Below are 16368 nucleotides of genomic sequence, written 5' to 3' on the forward strand. Positions count from 1 at the left end.
TTGTATATACAGTACAGTATATACCAATGAGATGCAGCGTATAGAGGCCGGCAGAATTTTCATCTGTGTTTGTTTTGGTGGCTGCGATACGTTGTAGACTCAGGGGTTGGACCTAGCTTGACGAGGTGAGACGCGGAGTAAATGTGTCGGACGGGGATGGGCAGCCTTGCCCAGGAAGAGGAGAAGGGGTGTGAGTGTGTATACACACGCACACAGAGACACACACATATTCAGTGTACATTATACCAGTGTTTTTCAACTAGTGTGCCGCGGTACACGGTCAGGTGTGCCGCGAAGAAGGAAGCTCAGCTTCCGGTCTCGCAACTTTTTGCTCTTCGCGCCCTCAGCAAAAAGTTGCGAGACTGGAAGCTAAGCTTCCTTCCTCGCACCTTCCTTCTTCGGGGCAGATGGGCTTTGGGGCCCGGCGGGAGGGCGCCGGCAGCGGCAGCGCGCTGACAGCGGCGGGGCGGCGGCTGCGAGCGTGAGCTCCAGGGCGGAGGCACCGGCGGCGGCGGCTGGGCGTGTTGCTGGACGCCGAACATGCTGGCGCTGCGCTGGGCATGGGCGCGGGGCTGGCACCAACATCCCGGCCCAGCCAGCGGGTCAGTGCCAACCCCGCGCCCATGCCCAGCGCAACACCAGCATGTACGGCGCCCAGCAACACGTCCAGCCGCCGCCGTCGGTGCCTCCGCCCTGGAGCTCAAGCTCGCAGCCGACCGCCCTGCCGCCGCACAGCTGCTACTGCCAGATACGCTGTTGCCGGTGTGGTGTACGAGAGAGAGAGGGACAGAGAGGGGGGCGGGGAGAAAGAGAGAGAAAGATAGCAAGAGAGAGAGAGAGAGAGAATGAGAGAGAAAAAAGAGAAAGAAAGCAAGAGAGAGAGAGAAAGCAAGAGGGAGAGAGTCAGAGTGAGATAGAGAGAGAAAAAGAGTGAGAAAGAGAGTGAGAGATAGCAAGAGAGAGAAAGAGAAAAAAGCAAGAGAGAAAGAGAGAGAAAGATAGCAAGAGAATGAGAAAGAAAGAGACAGTGAGAGAGAGAGAGTGAGAGATAGAGAGAGAGAAAGATAGCAAGAGAAAGAAAGAGAGACAGAGAGAGAAAGAAAGCAAGAGAGAGAGAAAAGAGAGAAAGAAAGGGAAGAGACAAAAGGAGAGGAAGGGAGAGAGAGAGAAATGAGAGAAAAAAGGGGAGAAAAAAAGAGAAATGAGAAAATGATTGAGACAGAGAATGAGAGGAAAGAGAGAGAGAAGTGACTCTTGATTTAAAGCATATGATAAAAAGCACCCAAAGAATAAGAGAAAAAAACCCCAGCCCTCACCTGTTTTTAGAAATGGTTCAAGAGTGTTTATACACAGGGGGGGGGGGGAGGAAACAGGGATGTACTGTCTCTTAGAGTGTTAGTTTCTGTCATTTTGGTTGGTGGTGTGTCCCAGGATTTTGTAAATGTAAAAAATGTGCCGCTGCTCAAAAAAGGCTGAAAATCACTGTATTATACTGTAACTCTAAAACTATATAACTATAAAAATAAAACACACACCCCCTTGATAGGTGACAAATATAAAGCAGTTTTACAATTGAACAGGTGTTTTTTGGTACAGTTAGTCCTCAGCTTACAACAATCCATTAGTGAGGGTTCAAATACGGTATATACATCAGCTAGCCATACCCTTATCCAACAGAAAAAAATTTAAATATTCAGCAAGAACATGTGAGATATATAGATATATATCACATGTTTTTGCTGAATATTTTAAAAAAATTCTATTGGATAAGGGTATGGCTAGCTGATGTATATACCATATACATATAACAATCACATGTTTTTGCTGAATATTTAAAATTAGGGGAGACTAGGATAGCGCTATTTCGGCCTTGTTCTGGCCTCATCAGCTATCCCTTATCCAACAGAAAAAAACACATATATATATACACACACACACACACACACACACACATAAAGTAACAACTCTAAAACTATATAACAATAAAAATAAAAATAAAACACACACATTCTTCATGTATGTTGGTGGGTGGCAAATATAAAGCAGTTTTACAATTGAACAGGTGTTTTATGGTACTGGTAATCCTCCTCGGCTTACAACAGTTCACATAGTGGAGGTTCAAAGTTACAAAGGGGGGGGGTTGTAGTTCAGATGGAGTAGGAATGAAAACATGTATGCTAAGACTTATGGCTGGAAAAAACTCTCTGGAGGCGTCGTTAGGGCTGGGGGGGAAGCTTCGAAAACCTACATTTGGGTATAAGACGCACCCAAATTTTTAGCCTCTTAGAGAGGAAAAGGGTGCAATTTATACTCCGAAAAATATGGTAATTTGCTATATCATATTCTAATTTTTAGCCACACTGTTTGCTGAAGTACATATCACAATGTTTGAGAAGTTTAGTGAAGAACCTGAAGAGATTTGCATGCATTAGATCAGTGTTCCCCAACCTTGGCAACTTGAAGATATCTGGACTTCAACTCCCAGAATTCCCCAGCCAGCATTTGCTGGCTGGGGAATTCTGGGAGTTGAAGTCCAGATATCTTCAAGTTGCCAAGGTTGGGGAACACTGATCTAATGCATGCAAATCTCTTCAGGTCCTTGCCAAGGTTGGGAAACACTGCATTAGATAGATATTTGCCGATGACTCTAAAGTGTGCAATAGGGTTGATATTCCTGGAGGGGTCTGTAATATGGTAAATGATTTAGCGTTACTAGATAAATGGTCAAAGCAATGGAAACTGCAGTTTAATGTTTCCAAATGTAAAATAATGCACTTGGGGAAAAGGAATCCTCAATCTGAGTACAGTGATCCCTCGATTAGTGCGGGGGTTACGTTCCAAGACCTCCCGCACTAATCGATTTTCCGCGGTATAGTGGTGCGGAAGTAAAAACACCATCTGCGCATGCGCGCCCTTTTTCCATGACCGCGCATGCGCAGATGGTGGAGCCAGGGAGCAACGAAAGTGCGGAAGCCGACAAAGATTGCTTTGAATGTCGGCTGCCCCCACCCCCCAACACCCGCCCGCCCGCCGTTCACCCGCCCGCCTGCCCGCTCGCTCGCCCGTTCACCCGCCCGGCCGCTCGCTCGCTCGCCGCTCGCCCGTTCACCCGCCTGGCCGCTCACTCACTCGCCGCTCAAGAGCAAGAGGGGGAGAGATAGAGAAAGAGAGAGAAGGAAAGAAAGAGATGAGAGAGGGAGGACGAGAGTGTGAGAGGAAGAAGCAAGATAGAGAAAGAGAGAGAGAAAGAAAGATGAGAAAGGAAGGAAGAGAGTGAGAGAGAGAGGAAGAAAGAGAGAGAGAGAAGAGTGGAAGGAAGAGAGAGAGAAATGATAGAAAAAAGGGGAGAAAAAAAGAGAAATGAGAAAATGATTGAAGCAGAGAATGACAGTAAAGAAAGAGAAAGAGACAGAGAAGTGACTCTTGGTGATGACGTATGACGTCATCGGGTGGGAAAAACCGTGGTATAGCAAAAAAAACCGTGGAGTATTTTTTAATTAATATTTTTTGAAAAACCGTGGTATAGCGTTTCGCACTAATCAAGACTGCACTAATCGAGGGATCACTGTATTGCATTGGCAGTTCTGTGTTAGCAAAAACTTCAGAAGAGAAGGATTTAGGGGTAGTGATTTCTGACAGTCTCAAAATGGGTGAGCAGTGTAGTCGGGCGGTAGGAAAGGCAAGTAGGATGCTTGGCTGCATAGCTAGAGGTATAACAAGCAGGAAGAGGGAGATTGTGATCTCCTTATATAGAGCGCTGGTGAGACCACATTTGGAATACTGTGTTCAGTTCTGGAGACCTCACCTACAAAAAGATATTGACAAAATTGAACGGGTCCAAAGACGGGCTACAAGAATGGTGGAAGGTCTTAAGCATAAAACATATCAGGAAAGACTTCATGAACTCAATCTGTATAGTCTGGAGGACAGAAGGAAAAGGGGGGACATGATCGAAACATTTAAATATGTTAAAGGGTTAAATAGGGTTCAGGAGGGAAGTGTTTTTAACAGGAAAGTGAACACAAGAACAAGGGGACACAATCTGAAGTTAGTTGGGGGAAAGATCAAAGGCAACATGAGAAAATATTATTTTACTGAAAGAGTAGTAGATCCTTGGAACAAACTTACAGCAGACGTGGTTGCTAAATCCACAGTAACCGAATTTAAACATGCCTGGGGTAAACATATATCCATTGTAAGATAAAATACAGTGATCCCTCGATTAGCACGGTCTCAATTAGTGCGAAACGCTACAACACGGTTTTTCAAAAAATATTAATTAAAAAATACTCCACGGTTTTTTTGCTATACCACGGTTTTCCCCACCCGATGACGTCATACGTCATCACCAAGAGTCACTTCTCTGTCTCTTTCTCTTTCTTTCCTGTCATTCTCTGCTTCAATCATTTTCTCATTTCTCCTTTTTTCTCCCCTTTTTTCTATCATTTCTCTCTCTCTTTCTTCCTCTCTCACACTCTCTTCCTCCCTCTCTCATCTCTTTCTTTCCTTCTCTCTCTTTCCTTCTCTCTCCCCCCCTCCACTTGCCCACGAGAAGAAAAAAAGCAACCTCTGCCGGGCAGCTCCCCTTGTGCCCCCGCTTTGTGCCTGCCTCTTGTCCCTCTCTTTTGGGGATTTTTTTTCCTTTTCTGTCTGAGTGCGTCTGTGTGAGCGCGAGAGAGGGAGTGCGTGTATGTGTGTGTGTGTCTGTTGCGGCTTGGGCTGGTCGGCCTCGGAGGCGGGAGAAGGCGAAGAGGTAGCAAGCGGGGAACCCGGCGGGGTGGATGGCGGCGGCGGCGTGTGTGTGTGTGGTGGCCGCCTTCAGCTTGGGGTCACCGCCGGCGTGCTCGAAGGACGCGCCGCCGCCCGCCTTGGAGCCCTCGAAAGCCTCGTCGTCTTCTGTGCTCTGCTCGCCGCTGCTCTCCAAGCGGGGCGCAGCGGCTGGGAGCGCGCGCCTTTTCTCCCCTGCGTGGATCCTGGCTAGCCATCGCGCCTCTCTTGAAGATGGGGAGCCTGGCGACGCGCTGTTTTCCCCCACCGAGGACAATCGGGGTAAACTCTTTTGGTTGGGAACCAACCGGCCCGGTGCTCTTTTGGCTCTCTTGGGGTTTCCCCTTTGCCTGGGCAGCAGGAAGACCCAGGGAAGGTTCCTTTGGCCGCCCAACAGCTGATCTGCTCCGCAGCGCAGCAGCAGCGAGGAGCCGAAGATGGGGTTTCCCCTTTGCCTGGGCAACGGGGAAACTCCATCTTCGGCTCCTCGCTGCTTCCGTGCTGCGGAGCAGATCAGCTGTTGGGCGGCCAAAGGAACCTTCCCTGGGTCTTCCCCGCTGCCCACACGCAAACTCCACCATCTGCGCATGTGCGGCCATGGAAAAAAAAGGGCGCGCATGCGCAGATGGTGTTTTTACTTCCGCACCACTATAACACGGAAAATCGATTAGCGCGGGAGGTCTTGGAACGTAACCCCAGCGCTAATCGAGGGATCACTGTACAGGAAATAGTATAAGGGCAGACTAGATGGACCATGAGGTCTTTTTCTGCCGTCAGTCTTCTATGTTTCTATGTTTCTATATGAAAGTTTTCTTACCTTTGAATCTGCTAAGCATTTTTTGGTATGTGAAAGTTGTTTAAAACTTGCCGGTCAGGTCAGTCGCTTTGTAAAAATGCAAAACTGATGTCCCCGAGAGAAAGCCTTGATTTTTAAAAGCAGTTTAAGAAGTTACTCTCCTCTGCTTGTGGCTAATGCTGTATTTCATCCCCATATTAAGCTAACCGTGTTAGAGAAAATGGGCTACGACGTGGAGCGCTTTGTTGGTTATGTCAATGAAGGGCTGATCTGTTGCATTTGCCGAGGTGTGCTCGAAGAACCGCTGCAAGCTGCTTGTGAACATGCCTTCTGCGCTTCCTGCATCCATGGATGGCTCACTCAATACAACAGATGCCCAGAGGATCGGCAGTTTCTTGATTTGTCTCTCCTTCGACCACTTTGCAGGTATGGGACCACTCGCCCACGACTCCTAGTCCTGATGCATTAGTCACTCTTTGCAGCTGCTTCTCCTAAAATTGCATTGTGAAAGTGATTTTAAAGCTAACCTTGAAAAGGCTTCCTGGGTATTGAGAAATAGATTTTGAGGAAGGCATTCATAAGCTACGGTTCAAAGTTATGACAGAACCTCCAAAAGATACTTCTAACCTAATTTCAAAGTTCCAATGTTTGTGTGTATGCACTTGCACACGTACACACCATTGTTACGTGATCACATTTGGGTGTTTGGCAACCGACCTGTGGCCATTTGCAGTCTACCATGATCACATGACCACGATTTTTACAGTCTTTTATTTCTGGATTCTGACAAAAACACCCATTGGATAAAATGGATTCACTTAATGACTGCTGCCAAAAACATTTTTAATAGCTACAAATATTCAAAATGGCATGTAATAGACACATAGATAATGAAGGCTACCTGTATTGGGAAAGATTCCATAATCCTTTTTCAGTTTTTTCCCCTGATTTATTTCCCCTGATCAGTGGTTATTCAAACCACAAAAAGGTTGTGCTTTCTTTTTTAAAAAAAATATTTCACGTTCCTCAAAGCAAAATTTGTCAGAAAACTTTTTTTTTTACGGTACTGCAAAGTGATAATTTCTTAATGTAGGTACATGAAGAATGATCATAATCGACTTCAGATTCACTGCAGAAACAGAGACCGTGGCTGTGAAACAGTGTGCTCCCTCGAATTCATTGACAGTCATGAATGCGACTGTGAATACACCCAGATACCCTGTCCAAATAATGGTAGGTAAAAGGCAGAGATGTTTGATGTAGTGATGGTAAATCCCGTTTTTTATACCTACATTAAATAACTGGAGCCTCAAGTGACCTTTCTTGAGTTCTAGTTTTGCAAATTCATTTGTTTCCACCTTGCTGAGGAACTCATAGATTCATAGAATGTATAAAGAGCTGACATTAGCTTTCATAAAACTGGAAAGCAACCAATGTTTCTTTCCCTCTGTTACTGTTTGGGGGACAAATTGCTTCTCTGTGTGTTAGATTAGAAATGACTTACAAGGACATTTCCTGATTTAATGGATTACTTGACTATCGGCCATATTGGGTGGGACTCTGAAAGTCACAACTACTTCTAGAAGTTATAAGTTTCCTAAATGTTCTGCCTGCGTGTCTCAACCGCCCGTAATTACAGCATAATTAGTCCAGGAAGACACATACCACACGATAAAAGGAAAACCCCAAAAGTTTTTATAAACAGAAAAACAGAAACAGCTCCCTTTTTAAATGTCAAAGGGATTTTCTGGTACACACAAGGTTAAATGCAGTCCAATTGCTCACCCAATAACTGGGAAATTGAGTCCAATTCTAAAGTCCAGAGAGTACACACACACAATCCTGAAGAGCAAAACCCACGATCTTGACGAAACAATGAATCAGATAAACTGCCATGAGGCTAAAACACCAGGCTGCACTTTTATCTGTAGCGCTAATTACAGCAGCCCTACCCAACCACAGGTGGCCTCATTTTCTCTTGTAATAATCCTTCAGTTGTTGTCTCCTATGCATCACTCTATGCATGCATGGATGTGTCATTACCGTATTTTTCGCTCCATAAGACGCAGTTTTTTCCCTCCCAAAGTAGGATGAAAAATCAGCCACGTCTTATGGAGCGAAGATGCAGGCAGGGAGGGGGGGGAGGCGCTGGAGCAGGGGGGGGGGCAGGGGGGGGAGGCGCTGGAGCAGGGGGGGGGCGGCGATATACTCATCTGGAGACCGCCGCCTCTGTCGCCGCCTCTCCTCTTCCCAACCCCGAAGAGAGCCGCGCCTTTCGGCCTCCGGAAGTGCTGGGCCGGGGGACGCCTCCACCCCGCAGGTTTAGGAGGCGGAGCAGCACCAGAGGAGCGTTGGCGGCTCCGAGCCTTTGGGAAGGCTACGGGAATCGCTTCAGGAGGCGGGGAGGTCTCGAAGACACAAAACCCAGCCAGTCGCTCGCAGCCGGCCGCCGCCTGTGCAAAGTTTGGCTGCGAACTTGGCTGGCTAGCTGCTGCCTGGCCCCCTCCCTCCCGGAGGAGGATCTCCCTTCGCACCACCAGCGGCGCTCCCCCCGCCAGCCAGCCAGCCAAGCCCCGCGCCCGTCGGAGCCGGCTCCTCGCTCTCCCCCCGCTGCCCGCCGCGTTTGCAGGAGGTGGGGAGGATCGGGCGGCCCGCCAAGGCCAGGAGGGACGCCGCTGCCCCCCTCCCTCTCTCCGCCCGCCGCTGCGCCTCCTGCTGAGCCCCCTCGGCCCCACGCGGCGCCTGTCAGAGGAAGCTGCCCTGTCCCGGCCAGGATCCGGGGGCGAGGTCGTCGGGGTTTGAGGGGCCCTAAACCGCCCACAGCAGAAAAACAGAAAAAATAAGGGAGAGAGAAAGAGAGAGAAAGGAAGAGGAGAGATAGAAAGGGGGAGAGAGATAGAGAAGGAGAGAGAGAAAGAGAGAGATACAAAGAGAGTGAGTGAGAGAAGGAGAGATAAGAGAGAGAAAGAAAGAGGGACAGAGAGAAAGAAAGAGAGGGACAGAGAGAAAGAAAGAGGGACAGAGAGAAAGAAACAGAAGAACAGAGAGAAAGAAATAGAGGGACAGAGAAAGGGAGAGGAGAGATAGAAAGGGGGAGAGAGAAAGAGGGAGAGATAGAGAAGGAGAGAGAGAAAGAGAGAGATACAAAGAGAGTGAGTGAGAGAAGGAGAGAGAAGAGAGAGAAAGAAAGAGGGACAGAGAGAAAGAAAGAGAGGGACAGAGAGAAAGAAAGAGGGACAGAGAGAAAGAAAGAGAGGGACAGAGAGAAGGAAAGAGAGGGACAGAGAGAAAGAAATAGAGGGACAGAGAAAGGGAGAGAGAGAAAGAGAAAGAAAGGTAGAGAGAAAGAGGGAGAGATAGAAAGAAAGAGAGAGGGGGGCTTGTTTGTATATTTTCCCAATTCCCCTAGGGCAGTGTTATTGTAATAAATATTTTAGCCTACTTTTTGGCTCAAAATATTTTTTTTCTATTTTCCTCCTCTAAAAACTAGGTGCGTCTTATCAGCAGGTGCGTCTTATAGAGCGAAAAATACGGTAATTCTTGTTCAGAATCCAGGGATGATACAGATGACTGATCTCTTCCTGGGCTGTCTGCCAAACTCCCTCTTCCCTGTCACTCACGCTTCCTTGGTCAGAGGAGACTTCATCGGCAGATTCTACTGGGAGCAAAACAGGCCTGCGGCATGTGGATGTCTCCCCCACATCCACCTGCACATTGCTTGTGGCAGGAGCTGGGCCAGAGCTAACCACAACACTAAATGTGCTACAGATAGGCTGAAGAACAGGAAAACAACACCTTTTTTTCACTATCAGAATTTTCTTTGAGTCAGTACACCTTGGTAAAGAAATAATTTCTCTTATCAAGAATACAGTATTGGAGATAAAATTGCTTTTTCTGTTTCTACCCAATGTCGTGCCCCTGTCGGAGTCTGATTCTGAGATGGAAGAGGAACCGCTGACAGAGAGCGGCTCCGTTGGCTGCGGAGGAAACGGGGGAAGGGCAAAGTCAGGCTGGGCAGAACAGGAGAGAGGTGGAACAAGGGAGAGGAGGTTCTGATGAAGACCAAGGCCCACCTGCTCCTCATCCTGGAGCAGTGATGGCAAACCTATGGCACGGTTGCCACAGGTGGCACATAGAGCATATCTGCTGGCACGTGAGACGTTGCCTTATCTCAGCTACAATGTGCATGTGTGTGCTGACCAGTTGATTTTTGGCTCACACGGAGGCTCAGGGGGGTGGTTGGTTTGCATAGAGCCTTCGGGGGATGGGGAAGGGCATTTTTACCCTTCCCCAGCTCCAGAGAAGCCTTTGGAGCCTAGGGAGAGCGAAACATGAACCTACTGGACCCACCAGAAGTGGGGAAACATGCAGTTTCAAGCCTCCAGAGGGCCTCTGGGGGTGGGCACACCTGGAAATGGAGTTTAAAAGGAGAAACAAATGGGAGGGGCAGTTGTCAAACACTGAGTTCATGCTGGTGTTCACTGCTTTATCTGAGTTCCTGGCATCCTTCCAACTAGTTTGATTTACTGCCTTGCCGCCCTACCGAATTAATTACCTTATCTTGTTATTTATTTGTTTGTTTATTTGTTTGTTTGTTTGTTTATTCCTTCAATTTTTATGCCGCCCTCCTCCTTAGACTCAGGGCCGCTTACAACATGTTAGCAAATAGCACTTTTTAACAGAGCCAGCATATTGCCCCCACAATCCGGGTCCTCATTTTACCCACCTTGAAAGGATGGAAGGCTGAGTCAACCTTGAGTCGGTGATGAGATTTGAACCGCTGACCTACAGATCTACAGTTAGCTTCCGTGGCCTGCAGTACAGCACTCTACCTGCTGCGCCACTCCGGCTCTCTCGTTGGATTTATAGTCGGAAGTTTTTTGACTTACAGGTTTGTGGGAGATTTTTTTTTCCAGGCTGAAGAATAAAAGGGACGTTGGAGGCAAGTTTGGAGATAATAAAGGGACTATTATTTATTCTCTGGCTATGGTGCCTTTGTGCCACAGCCCAGCTCATCATAACCATCTTCTGTTTTTCACTTAGATTGTCCAGTCCAAGTTGAACGGCGTAACCTATATAGTCATATGATAGTGTGTGGATTTCAGACTCGTGAATGCCCCAATGGTTGTGGAGTTCTCATTCTCAGTCATGAAGATGCCCAGCACAACTGTGTGGCCGGACTGAGAACTGAACTAGAGTTCCTCAGGTAAAGTTGTACCCTTTGGCTTAAGAGTCAACTTTAACAAGCTCTAGTTTCTAATTTAATTAATATCACAGCAATAGTCATTAACTTATTGCCAAAGATTAAGAAACTACTGGTTCTAGAAAATCTGTAATACAGTGTTCCCTCGATTTTCGCAGGAGATGCATTCATAGTTCCCTCTAAGCCAGTGATGGGCAACCTTTTGAGCTTGGTGTGTCAAAATTCGCCAAAAAACCGAGCATAACTCAGGTGGTGTGTCACCTTGAGAAAAAAACACTCTCACTCTCTCTCACTCTCTTCCTTCCTCTCTCATCTCTCACTCTTTCTTTCTTGCTCTCTCTCTCTCTTCCTTTCTTTCCTTCTCACTTCCTTCCACTTTTTTCTCTTTCTCTCTTCCTTCCTTCCCCTCTTCCCCTCCCTCTCCCTCTCTCCTACTCTTCTCCTACTCTTCCTCTCTTGCTTTTCTTTCTCCTCCTCCTTCTCTTCCTCCTCCTCTCCTTTTCCTCCTCTTCCTCCTCCTCTCATTTTTCCTCTTCCTATTCTCCTTTTCTTTCTCCTCCTCCTTCTCTTCCTCCTCCTCTCCTTTTTCTCCTCTTCCTCCTCCTCTCCTTTTTCTCCTACTCTTCCTCTCCTGCTTTTCTTTCTCCTCCTCCTCCTCTCCTTTTCCTCCTCTTCCTCCTCCTCTCATTTTTCCTCTTCCTATTCTCCTTTTCTTTCTCCTCCTCCTTCTCTTCCTCCTCCTCTCCTTTTGCTCCTCCTCTTCCTCTCCTCTTCCTCCTCCTCTTCCTCTCCTGCTTTTCTTTCTCCTCCTCCTCTTCCTCCTCCTCTCCTTTTTCTCCTCCTTTTCCTCCTCTTCTTCCTCTCCTTTTTCTCCTCTTCCTCTCCTTTTCCTCCTCTTCCTCCTCCTCTCCTTTTTCTCCTCTTCATCTCCTCCATTTCCTTCTGGTTCTCCTTCTCCTGCTCTTCCTTCTCCTTCTCCTCTTCCGCTTTCTCCTCCTCTCCTTTTCCTCCTCCTCTTCCTCTCCTTTTCCTCCTCTTCCTCCTCCTCTCATTTTTCCTCTTCCTCTTCTCCTTTATCTCTTCCTTCCTTCCCCTCTTCCTCCCTTTCTCTCTCCCTCTCGTTCACTTTTCTCTCCCTTTCCTCCTTCTTTCCTCTCCTCTTTCCCTCCCTCTTTTTCCCTTCTTTCTCTCCACGTCTCCGGCGGGCAGACGGCTTTGCTAACCGGCACAAGGCTCAAGCCAGCTGCCCGGGAAAGCCCTGTGCCAGGCAGGAAAGCCGGCTTTACGGGAAAGCAGCGCGCTTTTCAAATGTGCAACTCTTTCCTGGGCGGGGGGGGGGGGGGGCGCCCGAACAGAGGCGGCGGGGGGGGGGGGGTTCAAGGGACCAACAGCCGGTCCTTTTCGAGGCTGCGTTGTTGCAGCGTCTGAGGCCGCCGCTGCCTCCGCCTCCAGGCGAAGGGATCTCCTCGGTGGGCGGCCTCGGAGGCTGCAACAACACAGCCCCGAAAAGGACCAGCTGTTGGTCCCTTAAACCTGCCGCTGTCGCCCACTGCGGAGATCCCTTCGCCTGGAGGCGGAGGCGGCGGCCTCAGACGCTGCAACAACGCAGCCCCAAAAAGGACCGGCTGTTGGTCCCTTGAACCCGCCGCCGCCGCCTCTGTTCGGGTGAAGGGATCTCCGCAGTGGGCGGCAGCAGCTTGAAGAGACCAACAGCCGATCCTCATTGAGCTGAGTTTCCTTTGGCTTCCTTCGAGGCAGCAGGTGAGCTTTGCAGTTTTGCCTCGAAGGAAGCCAAAGGAAGCTCAGCTCGGGGGCGGGCCTGAAGCAGCAGCCGCCTACTCCGCCCCACGTTTCGGCCGCGCGAAGAAGCAAAAAAGCGGCACTGGAGGGACCAAGACAGTCTGCAGCTGAGCGTCTGGAGGAAGAGGAGGAGGAAAACCAGGGGGCGGGGAAGAAAGCGGGCCTGCAATTGGCCAATTTCTTGCCTTCAGGGAGAGGAACTGCTGCTGCTCTGCCATAGGGTGCTTTCCTCCCCGCCCCCTGGCTTTCTTCCTTGCCACCGCCAGACGCTCAGCAGCAGAGTGGAGGGGAGATTCGGGAGCAGCCGCGTGTCACCAAAAATGGCTACGCGTGTCAGTGCTGACACGCGTGTCATAGGTTCGCCATCACTGCTCTAAGCTGAGCAGTGAGCAATTGCTCACTTAAAAATCATCATCAACTCAGAGTTTTCCAAACCTGCCCAGAAGCCGAGAGGGAAAGGGTGAGAGGGAAGGAGAGAGAGAGGAAGAGAGAGAAAGAGATAGAAAAAAGAGAGGAAGGAAAAGAGAAAGAAAAAGAATGGGAGTAAGGAAGAGAGAAAGAAAATCAAAATCTAGTTTGAAACTAGCTCAACTATTTAAGTGGCATTTTGATATTGATAGAGTTGCCGTATTATGAGCTCACTGTTATAGACACACAGTACAGTATTTTATTTTGAAATTCTCTGAGGCAAAACAGGGTGGGTTTTTTGTTTGTTTGTTTGTTTATTTATTTGTTTATTATTTCTGGGCCGCCCAGTCCCGAAGGGACTGCTGCTCAGACACTATACTTTTCCGCCCACCCCCCAAAAAAATTAGAGGGAACACTGGATGCGTTCCAAGACCGCCCGCGAAAGTTGAATTTCCGCGAAGTAGAGATGCAGAAGTAAATACACTATTTTTGGCTATGAACAGTGTCACAAGCCTTCCCTTAACACTTTAAACCCCTAAAGTGCAATTTCCCATTCCCTTAGCAACCATTTAGATTATTACTCACCATGTTTATTAAAGTTTATTAAAAAAAATATTTATTAAAGGCGGATGAAAGTTTGGCGATGACATATGATGTCATCGGGTAGGAAAAACCGTGGTATGGGGGGGGGGGAAACTGCAAAGTATTTTTTAATTAATATTTTTGAAAAACCGTGATATAGGCTTTTTGCGGAGTTCGAACCCGCAAAAATCGAGGGAACACTGTATTTTGTTTAGCGTCTATCATCGCTGCCAATCCTGGAAATGATTTCACTTATCAAGTGGGAATTAGACAGTTACTTACAGGTTATATAGCATGAAGAAATTTGATAAGCTATAAAAACTGTTTTCATTTAAAATACTGTCAAAATAGCTAAGGGGTTATTTGTTTCTCAAACAGAGGTAGAGTTATCAGTCTTACTAATGGAGAATACACTTCCTTTTTTAAAGGTATAACATGACCAATCAAATAGAAGATACCAAAGAGAAGATGCAGTCTTTTTTAGATTCTCAAAGGAGAAAGATGGTGATAAGAGAAGGTCTTATGCAAAAAGACATTAAAGAACTTAAGGTAACATAACTTTTTCCCTACGGATTTATGAAAGGAAACTTGGAGAATGTTTATTGAAGCCTGCCATTTAATGTGTGTGTGTGAGAGAGAGAGATCTGTTTTTGCTGAATTTGAAAATTAAGGGAGACTAGAATAGATCTATTTCAGCCTCATCAGCTAGCCATACCCCTCACTGGGACTTGAACCTGCAAACTTTGCCTTGTAAGGCAGAGAATTAACCTCTAGGCTACAGTATCCAATCCCTTCAGCTCTGTACCAGGGAAGGGTTACATATATTTTGTGTCAAATCACCCTGGTATATTGAAGGAACATCACAGCTCCTTTTTTGCCTCTCGGCCCAATCCAGGCCATGTATATATTTGCTGTAAAATTTACCCTGCCATGGCTCTTTGATCCGATGAGAACAATGTTCATCAATTAATTAATTAATACAAATCATATTTGTATTAACTCTAGTTATTTGTCATGCTAGCTGCCATGGCTTCCAAGACCAGCTGGTCCAGAATGTAACGGCACTGGTAATTAGAGGCGCAGCCTACTATGCCCAAATTACAGGGTTACTCTGCAGGCTGTAGGCAACAGTCCTCAAAGGTTATGGCCATTGCAGCATCCCCAGGGCAGGCGGGGGTTCCATTTACCAGTGGCTACCAGTACCCTCTCCGGGAGGGTTGCGGGCAGGTGGGCAGGCGTGGACACGTCCGGCGTGGTGAGATTTGGCTTCTATGCCTGCGCAACAAGCGAAATCTTGCACGAGGATGTTCACGTGAGAGAGATTTTGCCAATTTTCGGCGATTTCTTTGCTTCCGCGCATGTGCAGAGGCAAAAGACCCCGCCCAAAATGGGCAAATCTCATGCATGAGAGCATCCTTGTGTGAGTTTTCGCTTGGTGCACATGCGCAGAAGCCAAATATCATGTGAACAGACACGTGCACACATTGGTGGTGTGGAGATGAGTGCACATCTCAATTTCCACTACCAAAACCCAGATGTACTGCTGCAACCCATTTACTGCCCCAGGGCCATGTAATCAGAATCCAGGCACTTCAATGCCTGGCACATGATTTACGATGTTGCAGCAAAGTCAATAGGGAAACCAACAGGAAAGGTCACAACTTGCCCCAATCACTTCTTCTCCTGATGAGTAAATAGAGATTGCGTATTTTGCAACCCCGGTCTGCACTCCGTGGAATTACTCACAGCTCCCAGTGCCTGCTCATGACGCCATATCCCTTGCAGTAACATCACCCCCTGCAACACACCCACTTATTTTTACAATAAGTCCCAAGGAGCTAGAATAGAAGCTTTAGTTCCTAACACCAGGGGAAATTTGTCTTTTCCCATGGTCTTAGTCGACCCCTGTGAAACGGTCGTTCGACCCCCAAAGTTTTCCCGACCCCCAGGTTGAGAACCACTGACCTAGCCTCCGTTGAGTTTGATCAGGTAGATAGTTCAGACAATTAATGAAGAGAATAAAATAAAATAACTTGGCTATTACCGTTCATCTTTACGTTTGTCATTCTCTTCTAGCAACGAGCAATACTTTTCTGATAAAATTAACTCTTTAAATGCTTTTTAGAGTCAAATGTCCAAGATGACGTCTGACATGCAGGCTCTGAGGAAAATAGAACGACAGCATCGGCAAGAGATGGAGCTTCAAAAACGCCAATTGCTGGAAGTAATAAAGCATCTCCAAAAACACCCCTCTCCAAAAAATAAAAGCAAGAAAGCCGTACTTTCCCCGCATCCATCATGACTGGGTAGTAGGATATAGAAGATAGGGGAGCCAATAGCCATATAAAACTAAGTTCAACTCAGGTTTGCCGAAGGTTTGAACTAATTTTAGAAGGCAAAATTTTTAATGTACTTTATTGTAATAAAAAGATATCAGTTCTACTCATGTATAGACCTTATTTTCCTTGAGATCTTTTCAAGAATTTGGGAAGAATCGTTCTTAAAAGAAAGCATCTTCAAGTGTTAACCATTTCAGTAGTGAATGCTAGGAATTTAAAAACCTGGGAATGATTTAAAAAGCATTGTTAATGTGATTCATTATTTTCCCCCCCTCAAATCAGTAACAAAAGATCTTTCTACTATTCAGAACAGGGTATTAAAAACATAGACATGAAGATTAAGGGATACAGGACCTTAGTTTTAATAGGAAAATTATAGGGATAAAGATTTCAGCAAAAAATCACAACACATCTTCAATAGTTGATGGTCTAAACCAGTGTTTCCCAACCTTGACAACTTGAAGATATTTGGA

At 47.0% G+C, this 16368-nt stretch overlaps 1 protein-coding gene across 1 annotated transcript; it reads left to right on the forward strand.

The window, feature by feature from the left end:
* Positions 1 to 18: 18 nt before the first annotated feature.
* On the forward strand, positions 19 to 15998 carry LOC139165116 (E3 ubiquitin-protein ligase NRDP1-like). Its single transcript, XM_070748077.1, has 6 exons — positions 19 to 125; positions 5766 to 5989; positions 6657 to 6796; positions 10607 to 10769; positions 13985 to 14105; positions 15682 to 15998. Exons 2-6 carry the CDS (start codon positions 5784 to 5786, stop codon positions 15856 to 15858), a joined length of 807 nt encoding a protein of 268 aa, XP_070604178.1. The 5' UTR covers positions 19 to 125; positions 5766 to 5783; the 3' UTR covers positions 15859 to 15998.
* Positions 15999 to 16368: the final 370 nt, after the last annotated feature.

Source organism: Erythrolamprus reginae, chromosome 3 (assembly GCF_031021105.1).
Source record: "Erythrolamprus reginae isolate rEryReg1 chromosome 3, rEryReg1.hap1, whole genome shotgun sequence".
Classification (NCBI taxonomy): Eukaryota; Metazoa; Chordata; class Lepidosauria; order Squamata; family Dipsadidae; genus Erythrolamprus; species Erythrolamprus reginae.